Below are 22,212 nucleotides of genomic sequence, written 5' to 3' on the forward strand. Positions count from 1 at the left end.
GAAACACAAACGCGCACACACACACACAAACAGTCGAACACACACACAAACAAACAAACAGACATGCACAAACTCAAACACAAACGCACACAAATAGACACAAACGCACACAAAAACGCACACAACCAAGCATAAAATGCAAACAAGCACAGTCAAATAAACACACACACAAACACACATTCAAAAACACCCACACACAGCTTTACTCTCTGATTAAACTCATCCTGTAGGATTTATAAGCATTTTGAGAAATGAGGACGTCACCAATGTCCCCATATTTCACCTGCTTTTTGTAATACCCATGTCATACCCATGTCATTATGCAGATCTGTGTCCTGATATGTCACAAAAAACACGCACACGCACACACACACACACACACGCTTAAACACACACACAAAGACACTCAAACACACACAGAAAGCGAATGGCAGACACACAGATGATCAGTGTATGCAGTGTATGTTGTGCTCTCCACAAACCTTGCTGGTCATGTCTATGAGTTTAGCGTCTCTGCAGGACTCTCTGCGCTCGTCATATTCATCTGAACTGTCCTCTGAATCCAACTCTGCACACAGCACAAGAACACAACCACACACATCACTACACACACTCACCGCCATCAACATACAATGCAGGATCACGATCGAACAGACTGGGATACACACATTCACACATCTTCACACAAAATGGGAGATTTTATGTGTGTGTATGTGTGTGTGTGTGTGTGTGTGTGTGTGTGTGTGTGTGTGTGTGTGTGTGTGTTCTCTGAATCTGACCCTTTTACGTTTTGATCCTAATTGTGGCGTTTGATGACTGTCGCTTTAAATGCAAATGAGACTGTGCTTACATGCTACTGCTGTTTCATAGATATTTACACACTCGATGCACACCCTATGCTGTTGTTGTCTATTGGAAAGAAGTGCGTCAGCAGAGCCGACATTTTAGTACAGGGTATCGCACTTGATATAAATGTGGACCAATGTGCTCTGGAGTAGAGGTCTGCATTCCCTGCAGCGCCGCGGGACCCGACCAGATTTCTACAGCGCGGCTATAAATTTCCGAATAAATCACGGGAGCGGTCGGTAACGGGTTTAATTTGGGACGGGAGCGGGCTGTCTGGCAATATCGCTCCCGGCTCCCGAGTGAGCACGCGTATGTATGTGTGTAAATGAAATAGCGCGATGCTGTGTTTGTTGCAGTGTGTGTGTGTATGTATGTGCACGCGCGAATGAGTGTGTGTGTGTGTGTGTGTGTGTGTGTGTGTGTGTGTGTGTGTGTGTGTGTGTGTGTGTGTGTGTGCGCACGCGCGATTGAGAGATAGAGAGCTTTGCCTGTGTTTGTGCTTAGTGCTTATGAGTGTGTGTTAGAGGGCGCGCGCGCGCGAATGAGAGAGAAAGCTTTGTCTGTGTGTGTGTGCTTGGTGCTGTGCGTGTGTGTGTTTATACAGACAGCTTGTTATAGGCTGTCTGGACTGTATAACTGGGTGATTTTCATTTTTTTTCTCCCCCCGCTCTTTAGCGGGATCGGGCACAGCGGATAGAAAACGGGGCGGGTCGGGCAGCGGGACATCAAGTGCTTAATATAAGCGGGAGCGGTCGGGTTCCGGCTAAAACCTGGCGGGTGCGGGCGGGAGCAAAATTTAGTCCCGCGCAGATCTCTACTCTGGAGGACTGTCCATCCAGAGCCAGAGATATCCACACATACACATATATCTATGATCAGGAGTTTCCCGCTGGTCAGTAGGCTATGCAAACATTTTATTTCAATTACAGAAATTAGAAAGAGACTAAGCTGAAAAGAAAATGAATAATTTGACATCACTTTTCTATATTGCTGGATGAGTGAACGCACAGGTATTGTTGATAAAGTGTGTGTGTGTGTGTGTGTGTGTGTGTTATCCTTCCTGCATGCTAAATTTGATTTTCATGTGAGTCCTGAAGCACACGCCCTCTCCTGCTGTCACTTTAAAGGTTCAGGACACCCTGGAGAACTTTTTAATATATATTAACAGATTTGTGTGAGTTGAGCATCAGTTAAGACAATGTTAGCACCTGTCAGCTTTAATTGTGGGGTGAACTGGATAATTTTGAGCTTCTGTAAGCTGATTTCAGCTTCCGGGTTTAAAATGATTTTTGGGGCGGATCAAAATCGGCGACGTAGCGCAGTACTGCAAGTGCAACGATGACGCGTCGGTTTCTCATTATTATTCATAGCGGAGTTTCCTTATCCTATGAGAAGAGCCGGCTGCTTAATTATTCATGAGAGCACGTGCTTTCGAAGGCAAGGCATGCCAGTTAAGCAAGCTTTGTGACACAGACCCACGGCACGCAGTAGCCATTCATGAAGGCTCGTATGTGTTTGTTTCCAGCCTGATCTCACGAGAAAACGTAAGTATTTTATGTTTTGCCAGTTTAGTGGCTAATTCGTACGAGTTCAGTCATACGAAATGGTATGATTTTAAAAAGGAGGCGTAGCACCTAACCCCCCCCTAACCCCAACCGTCATTGGGGAATAAGCAAATCGTGCTAAATTGTACGAATTAGATCGTACGAATTCATACGAATTAGCCACTAAATGAAGAAGTTACGAATTGCCGTGAGATTGTGTTGGTTTGTTTCCATGATCCTTGATCTTGTCAGGGCCGATCATACAGCAAAGCTGTGTGTGTGCTGCAGGCATTTTTGTCGGGAGAGCAGTGCGAGAATTGAAGAATGGTAATTATAATAATGATAATTATCGATATCGAATTATCGCCCAGCCCTACAGCAGATGTTCCAAAAGTTGCATGTAAGAGAGAAACACGTCAAACTTATAAAATGTGAGGAGCGCGCGCTCATGTGAGGGCTCATGGAATCAACTTAAAGGTGAGGAATGGACTGTCTTTGACAACTTGTATCATCATCCAACATATTATCTGAGTAGCCTACGTTTACATGGACACCAATTCTCTGATTTTAATATGATTAAGACACTACTCTATCAAGAGTCTACCACGTAAACATTTATTTTTTAATATCTTAAACGACCACAGACACAAACTGCGGAGGAAACATTTAAAGGCTGGTGACGCAATGACGTTGACGGATCTATGTGCTGTAACATGTAACTGGGAATCATGAATGTAACATTGATAAAGCAGATCATGTAAACACCTGAATCACATTACTGTCTTATTCAGAGTAAGGCAAATCACTAGATCCCTGATGTCCATGTCAAAGTAGTAAACCTCAAACCCAGAAAAAAGGTGCTCCTGATTTTGATGACAGCCTTTCCACAGGTTGGTAAGCTAATGTAATGTTTAATGCAAATCTTGCATTTATGCTAATAAACAAATGATCAAAAGAAATATATTAATGCAATTCAAATATATAAAATATGAATTGATGTTTACTTTAAACTTATTATAAGTATTTATATGGTTCAATTATAATGATAGTGATATATATATATAATTTTTATTTTTTATTTATTTATTTTTTTTGTCGATTAATTTTCTGTCTAAAAGGTATCGGTTCAGGCACCGTTTTGGCACCGGTACCGTTTTAAAAGTATCGATTTAGCACCGGTATCGAAAAAACCCCAACAATACCTGTTCCTAGACACAAGGCGCATAAGCAGCGCGCAAAATGCTCACGGCCGTTAGCAAACAATTCAAAAAAGGTGCCCCTCAACATATAAACCGTGTTCGCTGTGATCGCCCCTGACTGTATTTGCACGCAATTGACAAACAGTCACAGTCAAATTAAACTTTAGTGACAAAACCATCCGGTGTACTGTCCTGCGTGTCTTGCACGGTTGTTGCTAGAGCAGATACGTTTGCGGCCGGAAGTTAACGAAAAATATATTTCTATTATTTATTAAATTTCTCATTTGTTGTATTTCATTAACGTCTACCCTCACCCCAACCCTAAACCCAACCATCACACTAATGTAAAAACAGTTGTTGTACCAAGTATTAGTTATGTTATCTATTAAATTACCCAATAAAATGTATTTTTTAACGCCTACCCCCAACCCAACCCTAAACCCAACCATCACAGTACTGTAAAAATATTAATTATTGTTATACAGTGTCATTTAAAAATGCTGCTTTATAAATGTGCATATCGCACTTCCGGCCGGCCGCATATCCGATCTAGACTTTACTGTCTTGCACGCTGGTGACGCACAAAAGTCTGTAGCTCCGCCCTCTTCCGAAAAAGAGCACAATCTCATTTGCATTTAAAGCGACAGTCAAACACCAAAATTAGGATCAAAGCCTGAAAGTGTCAGTTTCAGAGAGCTGGAGAACATTATCTGTGTGCTAATCCCAGCTCAAACTCACTCACACACACACACACACACACACACACACACACACACACACGCACACGCACACACACACTCACACACACACACACACACTCTCTCACACACACACACTCACACGCACGCACACGCACACTCACACACACTCACACACACACACACACTCACACACACTCACACACACACACACTCACACACACTCACACGCACTCACACACACTCACACACACTCACACACACACACACACACACACACACACTCACACACACACACACACACACACACACACAGTAATAGTAATGGGTAATGGGGGCAGAATAGGTCTCCTTTAGATGTAATCTAACATTGAATGTTCAACTCACTGTTTTTGTGTGGCGGCGGGGCGTCTCTCCTCAGGCTGTCGTGTGCAGGTCTGACCCGCGGAGGAATGTCTGGCACTGGATCCGGACCTGCTGGATCATCTGCAGGAGCACTGGAGCCACACACACACACAGAAGATTCATCAGTACCAGAAGAAAACCTGCGCACAACACTGATCATCCGATACAGCTTCTTCATCATGAGCGAAGACCAAGACTGAACAGAGAGAGAGCGGGACAAGTGTGTGTGTGTGTGTGTGTGTCTTCAGTCGTGTCTCTGCACGCCTGTGAGAGTTTAGAAACACCTGATACAACAGGTTTATGATAAAGATCCACCAAAACACCTGTGCTGAGAGAAGTCAGGTGAACACACACACACACTGACAGCTACACAAACTGAGCACATTAAAGGGTCAGTTCACGCAAAAAATGACATTTAATCATTTAGGAACAACTTGTACATTGTATAATTAAAGGGATAGTTCCTGCAAAAGTGAACGTTCTGTCATTAAAGGGGTAGTTCGCACACCTGTTTATTATGGAATGGTCCTGTTATTAGAGATTATTGGTCAAATTATTATTATTAATTTTATTAATTCATTCATTTTCTTGTCGGCTTAGTCCCCCTATCAATCCAGGGTCACCACTGCGGAATGAACCGACAACTTATCCAGCACATGTTCTACGCAGCGGATGCCCTGCCAGCTGCGACCCATCACTGGGAAACACCCATACACAATCATTCACACTCATACACTACGCATGTGTTTGGACTGTGGGGGAAACCGGAGCACCTGGAGTAAACCCATGCGAACGCAGGGAGAACATGCAAACTCCACACAGAAACACCAACTGACCCGGCCGAAGCTCCAACCAGCGACCTTCTTGCTGCGAGATGTCAGCACTACCTACTGAGCCACTGCATCACCTTTCAATTTCATTATTACTGTTTATTATACTTATTTTATATATTGGTAGAGAGTTTTTAGTATTTTATATATGAAGGTAGAGAGTTCATTAAATACTTCATTACTAGGGCCACACAGAATCTGCAGACGTTTTTTGGTAATTCTGCAGATAATTTTGGTAAAAATCTGTGGATTTCTGCTGAATTATTATAAACTTTAATATATGAAATAAAAATATTATCTTTTTAATTTTTTTTTAATGTTTAAAATGCAAATCCAATTAGATTCACTTTATTTGGTAAACAAAGCAAGTCTCTCATATAATATCTCTACTAAAAGACAGAAAATGTTACTGTACACACTGCATTGTCCATAAATCAGATGAACATTACTTTAAAAACTGAATAAAAATAGATTTAAACACGTATACTCAAGTAAATAATCAGAATTAAGGATGGGCTAAAAATCTGCAAAAATCAGTGTGCACAGATTCCATGTGGGCCTACTCATTACTTCAGCTTAAATGGAGTAAGTTCACAGCACTCATATAGATTTTTTTTAACTCAAATGTTTGTAGTAATCGGTTTCCTCAAACTGTTTGAGTTGCCTTAACATATTGGGTTTTACAGCACTCAGTTGGTTTGAGTTCTCTTCATTTATTGTGTTTTACTGTGCTCAAACTGCTTCTATTACTTAAATGTAGTGAGTTCACAGCACTGATTAGCATTAGATTTTGAACTTTAATGGTTTGTTGCAATCGGTTTCTTCAAATGGTTTGAGTTTTTTGGTGGGTTTTACAGTGTATATACAGTTGAAGTCAGAATATTAGTCCCCCTGAATTATTTGCCACCCTGTTTAATTTTTTTCCCAATTTCTGTTTAACGGAGAGAAGCTTGTTTTCAACACATTTCTGCACATAATAGTGTTAATAACTCATCTCTAATAACTGATTTATTTCCTCTTTGCCATGATGACAGTAAATAATATTAGACTAGTTCTTTTTCAAGACACTTCTACACAGCTTAAAGTGACATTAAAAGGCTTAACTAGGTTAATAAGGTTAACTAGGCAGGTTAGGGTAATTAGGCAAGTTGTTGTATAATGATGGTTTGTATGTGGACTATCGAAAAAAAAATGTGCTTAAAGGGGCTAATAATATTGTCCCTTTTATGGTTTTTAAAAAATTAAAAACTGCTTTTATTCTTGCTTTCTCTAGAAGAAAAAATATTATCAGACATACTGTGAACATTTCCTTGCTCTGTTTATCATAATTAAGGAAATATTCAAAAAAATAATAATTCAAAATGGGGCTAATAATTCTGACTTCAACTGTATGTGTGTATATATATATATATATATATATATATATATATATATATATATATATATATATATATATATATATATATATATATATATATATATATATACAGGGCTCAACAATAAGGACTGCCCGATGGCCCGGGGCCAGCGTGTGAGATGCTCGGGACAGTAGACAGGATAGTTATACTAGATACTGCTTCCTTGTTACTAAAGTTTAATTTGCCTGTGACTATTTGTCAATTGCGTGCAAATAAAGTTTTAGAATTGAGAAACAGTTCGTATTTTCAAGCCTTCAAATGCTACCTTCTCAGTTCTTCTTATCTGATTGGATGTTGTGAGCACGTTATCAGTACAGTGAAGAGACAGCAACATGGCGATGACATCAAATGATGATGCTAAAGGAAAACATTTGTTTCTAACATCTTGGAAGCAGACATATACGAGGGTACACCACGACTAAAAAAAAATAAGTGATCTTTTGTACAGTTTGCCATCAGTTTGGCAGGTCTTTAGCCATGTTTTGTTTCAAAACACTTTTAATTTTGCTCATTACACATTTATTAAAAATTTTGAAATATTTAAATTCTATATATACAAACATTTTGGCACATTTTTTTTATTTGTGGCTAAGAAATTTACTTTTTTTGGTGGGGCCAGTGAAAATATTGGCAGGGCAAGTAAAAATCTGAACCACTGGTCCGATTGGGCCAGTAGAAAAAATCCTTAGCGTTGAACCCTGATATATATATATATAATTAAAGGGATAGCTCACCTAAAAAATAAACACTCTGTAACTAAAGGTATAGTTCAAGCTAAAATGAACACTTCTGTGAAACTTCTTATCACAAACGTACCATGCTTTGCCACAAAAAACCTGCAAGTAAATTTGGCCACATTCAGCCTACAGTGACCACAGGAAGTTTATTTCAGCATCTGTGCAGTGTTTGTTAAATGTTTAATGTTTATCGGACTGGAAGCACATTTCCTCGTGTGTGTTAAAGATCAGGTCCTTGTGGACGGTCAAACAATAGTGTTTCCTGCGACCCCTGCGGACCAGCGGAACTACACACCATTTATAGTCTGTTTCACAACACAAAACATCTGCTAAATACTGTGTCATGAATGAAGCCTTTGCCAACTCCTCAAAAACTCCTGGATAAGATTCAGAAGTGAAGAATTCACAGGGCACCGATGATGCAAAATCTACGTTTGTAAGCTGTGTGGACAGAACTGTGTTGTGTCTACAGTCATACTGGAGTGACAGAAACACAACAAGTCTCTTTTTTAAATCCTGATGTTAAAATAGGATCCAAGTCCCAGTGATTTTGAGGCCCATAGTGCAGTTTTCACCGAATTGATTGACAGGCATGTATTGACATGTGTCCTTAGTAACACATGTAAGATTTGCAAAGAAACTTTAAAAGTTTAAGATGTGTTCAGCTCCCTATAATCAGCCACACACACACACACACACACGTAGGTGGAGGGTGGGGTGAAGAAGCTCATTTGCATTTAAAGACACAGGCTACAGAAACAGCAACAGGTTTCTTTGAGCTCAAAATGTGCATATTCTGCATTGTGTAATAAGTAATCTGATGGGTATTTTAAGCTGAAACTTCCTGATACATCCTGCCAGAGGTCGCGTTACACTTTCTCATTGTCCGTCATTTTGACGGAGAGGGTTGTAAAATTTTTGTCATAACTTATTATTGATCGTTATTTAATTTGCAGACTTCATTCATATTTTAATAATGAACTTGCTAAATTATTCATTTATTTATTTGACAATTGAACAATAACTCATATCTGCCTGAACTCATATCTGCCTCCAGCGTCGACCTGAACTGGGTGCTTGCCTGTGCGTAATCAAATGCATCAAAGGAGACTGCGGGGGCACTCCTCTGAGTCCGGTAGTGCTCACGTTGCACTCCAACGCACCCCAGATAGCAAAATACACTCGGGCTAGTCCCGGCTAGATTATCACCTGCCGCAGACTCCGGCTGCCTTACTCGGATGCCTGTGGACTCACTGCCCGATTCCGGCCCGAGTCAATCAGGCCAGATGCGACGGCCGTAAGCGAGCTGACGCTACAGCATTAGAGCCAGAATTCGGCCTGGAGCTGGCGCCACTCTTCATATACCTTCGTATAAAACCTTTTGGTATTACATTGGTACTTGATGCATGGTATTACAACCATTTGAGCTGATATAACAGCAAACGCAGGCTATAACGTAAACACAAAGTGTAGGCACTGCGTTTAACCTTTGAATGAAATGCAAACAGCATACATATCCTATAACACAAATAATCAAACAAATAATAATAAACGTTTACTGATTGCAAAAAACAAATAATACTAAAAATTTATAAATTATTTTGTAGTGCACAAGAACGTCAACAGGAAAAACAATAAACCTGGTTGAAGTCATATCTTGCAGATCGTACTCAGTTTGTTCAAATTAAAGATTTTAAGTCAAGATCGCAGATTGTCACTACTGGTGTCCCTCAGGGTTCTGTACTGGGTCCACTCCTGTTTATCATATATCTCCTGCCTCTTGGTCCCATTTTCAGAAAATACAACATACAATTTCACTGTTATGCTGACGACACTCAACTCTACCTGTCCCCCAAGCCCACCTGTTCTTTTCCTCCTCCTGCTTTGAGCAGATGTTTAGCTGAAATAAAAATCTGGCTTTCAGCTTACTTTTTTAAATTAAACAGCGACAAAACTGAAGCCCTTCTCATCGGCACTAAAAGTGTTTTGGATAAAGCTGATCATTTCACTATAGACATTGATAACAGCACAATTTTTTCCCTCTGTGCAGGTAAAGAGTTTGGGTGTCATCTTGGATAGCACACTCTCATTTGAAGGTCACATTAATAATATTACACGTTCTGCATATTTCCACCTGCGTAAAATCACTCGTCTCCGCCCTTCTCACACAACCAATAACACAGCAACTCTCATCCACGCATTAGTTACTTCACGTCTAGACTACTGTAATGCACTTCTTTCTGGACTTCCTTCCAAACTTCTCCATAAACTCCAACTGGTTCAGAACCATGCAGCTCGTGTCATCTCTAGGACCCCATCTCACGAGCATGTCACACCACTCCTCTATCAGCCTCACTGGCTTCAGTAAAGTATTGAATTGATTTTAAAATATTACTTCTAACTTTCAAGGCACTTCATAATCTCGCTCCTCAATATCTCACTGAATGTCTCCATATCTCTACCCCTTCTCGTACCCTTAGATCAGCCAACAACTTCACCCTGGCACCACCTCGCACTCGATTGAGCACAATGGGAGACAGATCCTTCAGCTCTATGGCTCCTCGGCTATGGAACTCGCTTCCAGTAGATCTTATGAGCAGTGATAGTCTTCACACTTTTAAATCCCGTCTAAAGACCCATATTTTTAAGCAGGCTTTTACTTAACAATGTTTTTATCATGTTTTTATTGTGTTCTTTTATATTCGCTATTGTGTTTTAACCCGTTTGGTCAATGATTGTTTTTAGTAATGTTTAATCTGTTTAGCATGTCTGCTGATGCTTATTGTAAGGCGACCTTGGGTGTCTAGAAAGGCGCCATTTACAAATAAAATGAATTATTATTATTATTAAACCTGACCTTCTTGCTAGCTGCCGCTTGGTTGGATCGTATTTTGGTCTGTTTGTTCTTCATCGTCCACTGCATCACTTCCTCTTTTTTCCACCTTTATTATTAATATCACAACTATTTGGCCGTTTAAAGGATCTTCTCACACTTAGCTGCTGTGACGTTTTGCAACTGTACGCAGCGGTGACAAGGAGGAGACAAAACCAAGGCAATCGCCATCAGCTGGACAGGAGTGGGAATTACAGTTAGCTACAAATTACAATTGATCCCCCTCAGCATAACCCGTCAAAATGACGGATCACCTTCAGATTTTTCCATCACTGCTAAAAAAAAATCAGTCAATGATGGAAAATATTCGGTTAACGCGACCTCTGCATCCTGCAGACACCTTGTAAAAGTGGTAAAACAGGATTCATCCATGCATGAAACAGCACTGGTTTTCCCTCATGACCATCAGCTTCCATATGCACCTCCATATATAGATCAGAGACTGACTGAGATGACTACAGTTTCACTGCTCCTGTGTCATTGTGAAAACAGAAACCACTTCATCCTGCCAGCATTGACAAAGAGAGAAGCAAATACACCTTTCTGCTAGTGTGACGGATCACGGATGAAAGATTCAGTCCTCATTTTAATGCTTTAACCTGAGAAAAAGCTACTCATAAAAAATCTTTAAAATGTGAGTGATTGACTGAAATATCACAGCAACTAGGGATGCTCAAAATAATCGATTAACCGTTAACAGAAAGGGTGTGTTGGTGACCAGTTAAACGATTAAAATTATTATTTTATATATTTTTAGTTTAGCTGCATAAGGGGCTGATTGAATGCGCCTTTGCATTAAGAGGGGCATCTTTTGCACGCGGCTCATCCCAGAGCAGCAGTTTGTGTTGTCAAGACAACTACAGAGAACTTTTAAAGAGCTTGGTTTCCGCTACATTCATTCTTCCATGGCGGGGACCAAAATGCATCCCGCCACGGCTACATTACCCATTCAAAACATTCAGTTATTGTTGTTGTTTTTAATAGCGGATTATAATCGCATCCAAACGTATTAAAAGGTAAGTGGATTATAACAGCACAAACTTTTCTGTAACCGTATAGTGCTGTGCGCTATCTGTCTAACCCTTGGGCGTTACGTGCTGACTGACTGACAGGTGCGCGATGCGTGAAGTCAGCAAACACGCAGAAGCTTTCAGTTAAGATGAACACAGTTTCTATAGTTATACTTTATTTATAGATAAAGTTTGACTCTGCATATAATCACTCTATCTTGCTGGAGTTTATAGCCGTTTCACTTTACTTCAGGACTCATTAACACCGCTCTGAAGGTCTAATCGCTGTTTTAAGTTATCCAGAGCTGTATGAATGTACAAATCTTGAATATCACAATAGTATTAAATATTACAATTGTAACAACACGGACAGCAACACTTTTGCACAATCGATACCCAGCTGATTCAGTTGTTTCATAAGAGGACCGCACTTCTTCTCTTCTGTTTTCCTTGTTTTCCTTGCGCCTTATTTTCGGGCCCTTGTTCAACTGCAAGACATATTTAACTTGCGGGACGATAACGTATAACCCGTGCCTACAGACACATTTGCCAAAGAAGCAAAATGAAAGAAGAATATGCTGTTTAACAGACGTGTTGATGCCAAAAAAAGCGCTGATGTTGACCTGGATCTAGGGATGTAACGGTATTGTAAATACCGTCATACCGCAATATTAAATTTTTTCGATATTACCGAAGTCGCATGACTCGGTAAAACTATAGATCTTCAGAAAAAATTTGCTCAGGCGAATGAAGCGAACGGGAGGTAGCTGAAACTTCATTTCCCATCAGCCCCGGCGTGGCCATAATCCTTTGCGGTCTGTTGTCGCTACAGATCCAGTAATGCGGAAATGGAGTGTGCTGCTAGTAGCGGAGATGAAAAAAAGATGGAAATGATCGAACCTAAAGCGGGTGTTGTCGCCGCGCGCGTGCTGAATAGCGGTGCTGTCGCGCGCGTTCTGATCAGCTGTGTTGTGGCGCGCGTATTGTAAAGCGCCGGGGGGGTTGAGCGCGCATACCAAGAGAGGTGTTGTCGCGCGCCTACTGAAGGGCTGGACTGGACGGAGGTTGTGTCGCGTCGCGGGGGCACTTTTGATCGTTTTGGAAGGGCATTTTCTATCCAAGACTAAAAAGGGCATGTGCACTGCACAGGTTGAGCCCTGTGTGTGTGCACGTGCCTGCAAGTTGGGGAATACGACTAATAACAGTCATGGGGACTGCAGAAACACAGCACTGTTCAGATTGATGCAGACATTGACTTGTATCGCAAAGAGACCTCTATCTCACTCATGGTTTGTCTTCTCAAGTGGGGGAAAGACAATGCACAACGTTACCCCACTGCTGTCAACCTGGGCCAAGTCATATCTCTCTTGTCCCAGAAACCTCAGTCCCAAATGAGAGGGTTTTTTTCTGTTGCAGGGGACATTGTAAATACCCAGAGATACCAGCTTTTACCAGATTATAATTATATGATAATTTTTCTTAAAACCCATCTCTATCTAAGTGAGTGAGTGATTAAATGTTGAATGTGATGAGTTTTCAACAATACTAAATTGAAACTTTATTTTTTTACATGGTTTAATAATTTTTTGTTATTAAAATTGAAGTTCCTGTTTCAAAGCTAACAGATAGATGGCTAATTTGTATGTCATTGACACTTTTGGCACTTTTTTGGAGTATTTTCAAAAGTTTTTTTTTTCCTGTAAATGATTCAATAAATACCGTACAGTGACATTCATACCGAGGTATTACCGAACCGTGAAATTCTGATACCGTTACATCCCTACCTGGATCTGCATCATAAATGCAACAAATAGGCTTTACCTTTTATTTTTCTGCTTATAAAGCATGTATGCACATTAATGCAATATCATATTTAAACAACACAACTGTTTACAAAAAGTCAACATATGCGCGCGTTGTTGTTGTCTTTTCATCACGCAGCGCGCACTTGAGCCGCGAGGGAGAGGAAACCATATCAAGACATAATCTTTAAAATAATGATTTCTATTAAAAATGTAAAAGGTTTTGTGATTATAATAATAACAGCGGGGCATTAAATAAATGCATATTTTCCGTGGAGCGAGCGATTTGAGGAAATCTGCTATTTTTATTTGACGAAAGACAAAAATATGATTGGAAAAAAACAGCCTATGCCGGTTATTAAAAATAATCAGTCAGTGTTTTTGTTTTGTAAAATAAATTAATTATTGAAGTGAAAATAATTGAGGGCAGTCCTATTTATTTATTCATTTTATTTAGTTTATTCTGTTCTTCTGTGTTAAACACTGCAGGTGCGTGAAGATGCTCTGTCGTATTGTTCTATTATTAATATGCTAGCATATAAAAATAAATCAGTATTTTAAAATGCAATATTTAATGTGTCAGACACAAAATAGACACGTCAATTTGTTTAATATAAAATTGATAGTAATCTGACCAGTTACCCGTTAATAACCGATTAATGAGCGGCGGTTGTCAGTTAGCAAAATTAACCGAAATGAGCATCCCTAACAGCAACACATACCTAATCGAGTATTGCTTTCCTTAGCATTTTACACACATTAATTAGAGAAGCATCATGAAAAGAAAAAGCACAGTTTGATTGCTAAATGTGAGCGGCTGGTGTTCAATCTTCACTCCAGCGGTAGAGCAGAGTGTGACGAGTTCATCAGCAGAGGAGAACAGAACAGGTTAGCTTCATAAACTGCAATGCACACAACATGAGTGACGTATCACAGTTCAGAAGAGGACAGAGTGTTGGTGCTCGTCTGATATGTGACCAAGACAGCAAGCCGTCACGCTCAAGAGCCGCAGTGTCCAGAGTAATGTCAGCAAACCACCAAGAAGAAGAACCACATCCAGCAGGAGGAACTGTGGACGGAAGAGGAAGCGGATGCTCGGCTGACATGTGCAGCTCGACTCTACATGTTTCCAGCAGAACTGTTGGTCTGGAGCTCCACTGGGTTAATATACATGGCCATCTGAGAGAGTTATGGTGTGGAGAAGCCCCAATGAAGCGTCCCACCCTGACTGCTGATGCCCAGAGTGAAGCATGGGGTGGATTAGTGATGGTTCAGGCTCAATATCAGGGCACTTCCTTGGCCAAATACTTGTACTACATAGGTGTTAAGTCACTGCCAAGCACTACCCAACCATTGTGGAGCTCCATGTAACCCAATGGGTCATGCATTGTGTCCTGAAGGTGGTGCAGTGCATAAGTGTGATAATGCACCAACACGCACAGAAAGACTGGTGACAGAGTGGTTTGATGACCATAAGCGCCACGGTTTAACATGCATTTGACCATTTAGGTGCTCACATTAATAGGTCACTTTTACCCATAAGATGTCAGTCTATGGGGTCTCCTTTCACTGTTCATTTGTGCTTCATCTAAAACTAGGGATGCACCCATACCATTTTTTTGGAACCCATCCGACACCAAAATTCTGAGTATCGACCAATACAGATCCCGATACTCTGCCTTGTTGTTTTTAAACCTAATACAGTTTCTATAGTTCCGGTGCTCAAATAATATCTCCTTTAAAAAAATAAATGACCTACGGCCTACATTACATTTAAAAAAATCAACTAGGCATGTATTGGATTTACAAAATAAAAATTTGTCAGATTGAAAAGAATAAATCAAGTTTACGTATGTTAAATGATTAATTCATGTTATTTGAAACTGAATCAAGAAATAATCAAATGAATTTGATCAGAACATGTTGATTCAGTGAGACTGAGACGCTTCAAATCGACAAATCTCACTCTGGAGAGTCACTTCGCGCATATCAGTAGGTGGCGGTAGTGCGTTTGGATGTCACCATACGAAAACAACAAGAAGAAGCATCACCGCGTGTTTTCGGCACAGTTTGGGGATTGGTTTTCCCAAGAGCTTGAATGTTATGCATGTTATGTTGTTGGCTATATGTTTCCTGTACATTTTATACTTTTACATTCTGAATAGGAGTACCAAAGTGAAGAAAGCTGTTTAAACTCAACTGGTAAAAAAAATGATGTTAACGTCCTACAGGTATTGCTTGGGGATCAGTTTTCTTAAGAGCCAAGGTTATTTTGTTGGCTAAATGTTTCTTATACATTTTATATTACATATTATAATTTTGGATATTATATAACATTTTGTATCACAATATTAAAGAAGAAATTTGTTTAAATGTGATTGGTGCCTGCTAAAGGCTATAATAAAAGAAATATATATATATATAACATGTTTTCTGTCCTTTTTGTGTTGAATTACTTAATTTTAAATCTTGCTTTATAGTATTGTCATTTAAAAAATGTAATTTAAACAACAGGGTGGCGCAGTGGCGCAGTGGGTAGCACGTTCGCCTCACAGCAAGAAGGTCGCTGGTTTGAACCTCAGCTCAGTTGGTGTTTCTGTGTGGAGTTTGTATGTTCTCCATGCCTTCGCGTGGGTTTCCTCCGGGTGCTCTGGTTTCCCCCACAGTCCAAAGACATGCCGTACAGGTGAATTGGGTAAGCTAAATTGTCCGTAGTGTATGAGTGTGTGTGTGAATGTTTCCCAGATGGGTTGCAGCTGGAAGGGCTGCGTAAAAAACTTGCTGGATAAGTTGATGGTTCATTCTGCTGTGGCAACCCCGCATTAATAAAGGGACTAAGCCGACAAGAAAATGAATGAATGAATTTAAACAACAATATTGAACAAGAAATTTACTAGCTGATTTAACAAGACATAATTTGGTTAAAGATTTAGTGTTACATTGAGTAAATTAGAATCATATTAATTAGAATAACACAATACAAACATTTTGAGTCAATTAGTTGCAAAGAAGTTAGACTGACATATTGAAACCATGTTTTATCTACAAATGTGCTTTGTGTTCATGTTCAAAGCAGTTCAGGTTTACTTGATTGGATTAGATGCATAAAGGGAGCCACGATTAAATCATGTTCATTCAACAATTTTTTTTTGAGTGTATTTTACAGACGACATAATCTAACTAAACATGATGCTTGCTGTAAACTATACGCTACATTATTTGAGCATTTATTATGACATTCATATGATCTGTTGTGGTCCAGCTTATGATTCCATTAATAATATTAGGATTTTTCCTTGAAAGCTGTACTAAGCTCCCACTATTAACACTAATCGTTGGTAAAATAATCCGCATTTTAGCAAAGCTTTTTTTCCTGCAGGTTTGAAGCTGACTAAACTAAACCGTCTGAGGCCAGTTTTACTTGACGGTGCAGTAGGTGATCTGCTAAAATGCTAATAGATTAGCATATTAGCTTTGGACAGCAGGGGAGGGACTGTGTTTCAAAGCAACGCCTCCTAAAATTGCGAACGCGCACACCGCGACATGACAGATACAACATCCTAACTGCAGATAAAAGTGTTCCTCCAATTGCAATGGTTAAATGGAAACAAGTATTCCCTTCATTCTTCTTTTCCCCAAAAATCAGGTCAGATATTACAAAATACATAATTCCTAATAAAGTAAAAGAAACAAATTTTAAAATATTACATAGATATTATCCATGCAATGATTTTATAAGTAAGTTTAAGGAAGGTTTTTCACCCTTGTGTTGTTTTTGTAAAATGGAACCGGAAACAATTCTTCATTTATTTTTCAGTTTTGGTCCCAAGTTTCCTTACTACTTTTTGAAGTGTTTTATAAATTAATCAGTATAACTGAGCAAATGTTTTTTTTTTACGGATTGCAACTCTGGATTACTGGAAATGGACAAAATAGCTAAAATTCTTATTTTATTTGGAAAGTATCACATCCACAAAACAAAATGTATGCTGACTGTACCAAGTTGTAAACTATTTTTCATCGATCTAAAACTTTTTTATGATTCCCTCACTGCTATACAAAGTAATACCAAAGCTATTAAGACATCTCAACTACTGGAAAAAATACTTAATGTACACGATTAATTTTTGTTGTTAATTCCATTGTATACTGTTTTATGTATAACTCTGTACATCCCTGTTTGATCAATAAAAAAATTAAATTAAATAAAAAAACCGACAGATACAACCTACTAGTTCATGTCATCATTCCCCAGTTAGAAGTGTACATAGTGGTTGGCCCAGTGGCGTGCAGGAATTTCCTCTATTAAGCCACACTATCATGCTATTTCAGAGCGAATATTCAAACTAGCATGGTGAACAGTATAGGCAGCGCGTCACAGGCTGTCATTGTTCAGAAATGACCCAATGTGAATATAAAAGCAGCGTCAGCTCAGTTAAGCAGACTAGGCAGAATAGCGCTATTTTCTGATGTTTTGTTGTTAAACTAAATATAAATCTACATTATCGATTCTGTAAAAGGCCCTTATCAAACCGAAAATAGTCAAATCAATCGTTCACCGGGAGATTTCAGTGCCTGAACAACAGGTCTGTGCATATAATCCATTCACAACACACTCTGCATCAGCTCAGCATGAAGCTAAAATAGTTTTAAAACAGAGCATTACCTGTCTAAGAGAAACACTTCAGCCATAGTGTCGTCATTTCTCCAGCGTGCACTTTCAAAACTGAGCAACACAAAGGGAGGAAATCAGTGTGTTGAGGATCTGTCCAGTGTGTTATTGAGGCTTTTCTCATTTAAGTTTCAGGTAGGCCTGCTTTAAGTGTGAAGAGCAGGTAATGACCTTCTCTACTCCAGTGTTGTGAATGCTGATCTGCTGATCTGACAGACACAACATGATTGAAAAACAGCAATAAACTCCATGTTACAGGTCAAAATTTAATGCAGAACTAAATGCATTCATTCACTGATTATTAAAACTAACAGGAACAATTAGTCTTGGAGAGAGTGTTTCCTGTCATGAACGAGACACACAGTTTGAATTGTGAATGAATGAAGCGTGATGGAGGGAAGCGCTGAACTGAACATGAGTTTAAGCATGTGAATGTTGATCTGTGCTTCACATTACACTGTAGAATGCCTTTAAACATTTGGGATATACTGTAGTAGCCTACATGACACATTTCCTGTGCCTTGTAATAAGCTACTTTCGTGGCTTTTGTTGGCTTACAAATTACAGTGAATATAGCGCACACGCAAGATCAGATTTGGATCGGTAACAGCTGAACGATACCTGATCCAGCAAAAATATTCATTATTGAACCAATATCCAGTCCAAGTATCAAGATTGGTGCATCCCCATCTAAAACTACATCTATAATCCTCTTAGTCTATGCTGACATCATCTTCAGCAGCTCAAACACTGGACAGACGGCTGCTCCTCACTCAGGCCTGCTGTTTATGCTAATGAGATGGAGAGATGGGCACTAGTGGGCGGGGCTTTCCCCCTCTGATGACACGTACAGAGGGAGATTGTCAATCATAGTGTTTCTGCATCAAGTCTGATTATAATAAATACAATTAATTCATGTAGATCAGTAGAGGCTGGAGATATTCACACACACAGCTGGCTTTAAACCCTGCATTAACATGATATTTTTTGTGCATAATTTGACTTTGAAGCCGAGCAAATGCACACAACATCACATTCTGCGCTTTTAAAACCATGAATGAAACGAATACATGTCAATAAACGAGGCGCATGAAACTGAGCTTTGCATAGGCCTGAATGCAGACTGATTACAGGAGGCGGGATTTTATGCAATAATCGCTTTATCCTGATTAATGATTTCTCATAATTACGGGAAAACAGAAATCTAAATCTAATTTCTGATTAATTGCACAGCTCTACCTTCACCCTGAATGAACCGTCATTCACTAGAACACTTAGAAATGAGCAGATTTATATGCTGAGCGCTCTGTAAAAACACGTCAGGAGTTTACCAGCGACCGCCATGTGAAAGTTAATGAACACTCGCCCTGATGGCTGATCACTTGTGTGTGTGAACCAACAAGTGTCAGATAAAGTGCATTCACAGCGTGAAAGTGGTAACACACAGTCCAGGGCTCAACAGTGTGATCATTCCACTCGCGTTTGTGACCATAAAAAGATTTGTGCTGTAGAAAAATGCATTCACCACGCTTGCCGTTACGGTATAATGTTATAGTATAATATATATGCATGTGTCTGGACACACACTGTAAAAATATCTGTGTTTTGTGGTGATATTTGGTTGTGAATTGCATTATGGGATGTTAAACTCTGCTCTGTTAATCTGTAGAGTTGAATGTTCAACATCAGAAGTGGACAAAGTGACTTATTGACATTTTAGTAGTAATCTAGCAGACAAGATATTGTTTATATCTGGAGTAGGGATGCAACAGTACAGTTAGCCTGCAGTTCAACACATACCTGGGTTTTTTAACACGGTTTTTAGTTCAGTTCGGTTCTGATGGCTTGACACAAGTCGCAATCCAATTGAAAAAGAATTGGAGGCTTTTTATTTACATGTTGTTTTTATGTAACTATTAAATACTCTTTTTATCTTCTGCAGGTTATAGATAAAATAGGGTCATTCTAATAGTTTAATAAAATATATGATATTTTTGGAAATCACTAAGCGACCCCTCTTCATTGTGTCGTGACCCGCTGTTACGGAGACGATTTTTCTCTTCAGGTCCCAGACCTTTCAAATCCTCAAAAATTGGCAGAGTCGAAATAGCACTATGGTGCAAAGTGTCTTTATTTACAGTGCTCAGTAGAAAAAAAAATCCCCCCAAAAAAATAACCAGCAAAACAAAACAAAACAAAAAAATATATATATTTACAATACAAGTAGCACTTGGCTATCGTTTTCTTTCTGCAAATAAAGAAATCCAATAATCAACTTACTTCTCCACACCTCTCTACAACCTTACTCCTACACCCCACACACTACTGTGCTCACTCTGCCCTTTATATAGCAGGGGAGACTGGTATGGAATGGCTCATATCATCACAGTAGGTAAGTATCAAATAACTATATCTATAAACATTTCATTGCTCAACATTTTAATTATATGTATACACTACATTTGCATACTATACAGTTTTACCCCATAACTAATTATTTTTATATTTTCCAGTTTTTATAAACCACTTTGTTTTATTGTCCCGGACAATCTTTCTCCCCCATACATACAACAAATAGGATCTCCGGCCGGCCGTCCCTTTTGCCCATGCGCAGTGCACGCTTGTGCATAAAATGAACGCGTTAGGCTTTTTGGCCCTTTTGGCAGTCCATAGCCATCATGGCGCAGCCCGGAAGATCAGCGAGACGAGACGAGACGAGACAAACACAAACACAATTGAACAACAGGTAAGTGAATATGCTTCATGTAAGTGTTATGTATGCTTTGTGATAACGGATCGGATGTATATCGGGATCATTAACTAGAAATGTGTGCGTGTTTGTCTGTATGTATGCGTTCCGGCAGCAGCGCGACTCCAGTGTGCACCCTGTGATCGGCTGATGGTGAGTATGGAATACAGTGTTTTAATGGATGCGTGTGAAGGGAAAAAGTTTATATGTAGTTCTGCCGCAGGTCAGTGACAATCTCCTTTGTCACATTACCTCACCCTTCTCCAGGATTGAAGGTGTGCGACAATCGAGACAGGTAATCGGCTATGATGTTCTCTTTCCCTGCCTTGTACCGTATTTGGAATTTGTATGGCTGTAAGGACAGGTACCACCGAGTCACTCGGGCATTTCGATCTTTCATTGAATGGATCCATGACAGTGCCCTATGGTCAGTTTCTAAGTCAAATTCTCTGCCTAGTAAATAATACCGGAGGCTTTCCAAGGCCCATTTGATTGCCAATCCCTCTTTTTCTATTGTTGCATATCGGGTTTCCCTTGGCAACAGCTTCCGACTTAGATACAGCACAGGATACTTCTGACCTCTGTCTTCTTGTAACAGCACCGCTCCTATTCCTCTGGCTGATGCATCTACTTGAACCAGAAATCTCTTTGCAAAGTCAGGGCTCCTCAGCACAGGAAAGGTACAGAGACATTCTTTTAAGTAGGTGAATGCGTGCTCACAGTCCTCCGTCCATGGTACTGGATTCTTTACCATTTTGGTTGTCAGATTTGTTAAGGGTACAGCTTTCTCAGAAAATTTGGGAATGAAACGACGGTACCATCCAACTAGTCCAAGAAATGATCGTACCTCTTTCTTGGTTCTCGGTCGAGGACAATTGCGGATGGCCTCCACCTTATCCAGTTGTGGACGCACCTCACCATTCCCAAGCTGAAATCCCAGGTATTTCGTATCATGTTTGGCCCACTCACATTTTGTGACGTTCAGGGTCAGAGCTGCTTTCTGGATCTTGTGTAAAATCTTGTGCAAATGCTGGAGATGGTCTTTCCAGGTGTTACTGTAGATTACCACATCATCCAGGTAAGCTGCACTGCAGTCCTCACAATCTTGCCGTATTAGATCCATAAGGCGTTGAAAGGTTGCTGGGGCCCCATGTAACCCAAACGGCATGGTGGTAAACTGATAGAGGCCGACTGGTGTCCGAAAAGCGGTGTATTCTCGGGAGGTCTTCTCTAGTGGCACCTGCCAGTAGCCTTTGCATAGGTCCAGCGTTGTAATATATTTTGCTCTCCCTATCCTTTCAACGAGCTCATCGATACGTGGCATGGGGTAGGCATCGAATTTTGATACTGCATTTAGCTTTCTGAAATCCAGGCATAGCCTTAATGTCCCATCCTTTTTTGGCACAAGG

At 39.9% G+C, this 22,212-nt stretch overlaps 1 protein-coding gene across 7 annotated transcripts in view; it reads right to left on the reverse strand.

Moving 5' to 3' along the window:
• arap1 (ArfGAP with RhoGAP domain, ankyrin repeat and PH domain 1) overlaps positions 1-22,212 on the reverse strand; it is a 136,859-nt gene that overhangs the window by 66,444 nt on the left and 48,203 nt on the right. For all 7 annotated transcript variants that reach the window (XR_012391120.1, XM_073924133.1, XM_073924131.1 and 4 more), the window contains 2 exons: positions 4,675-4,784; positions 483-568 (listed from right to left, as the gene is read on the reverse strand). Coding sequence is in view for 6 of the 7 variants with exons in the window: in XM_073924133.1 (XP_073780234.1) it covers positions 483-568; positions 4,675-4,784 (196 nt within the window). In the remaining variant the exon portion in view is untranslated. The remainder of the gene's footprint in view (positions 1-482; positions 569-4,674; positions 4,785-22,212) is intronic.

Source organism: Danio rerio, chromosome 15 (genome assembly GCF_049306965.1).
Source record: "Danio rerio strain Tuebingen ecotype United States chromosome 15, GRCz12tu, whole genome shotgun sequence".
Lineage (NCBI taxonomy): Eukaryota > Metazoa > Chordata > Actinopteri > Cypriniformes > Danionidae > Danio > Danio rerio.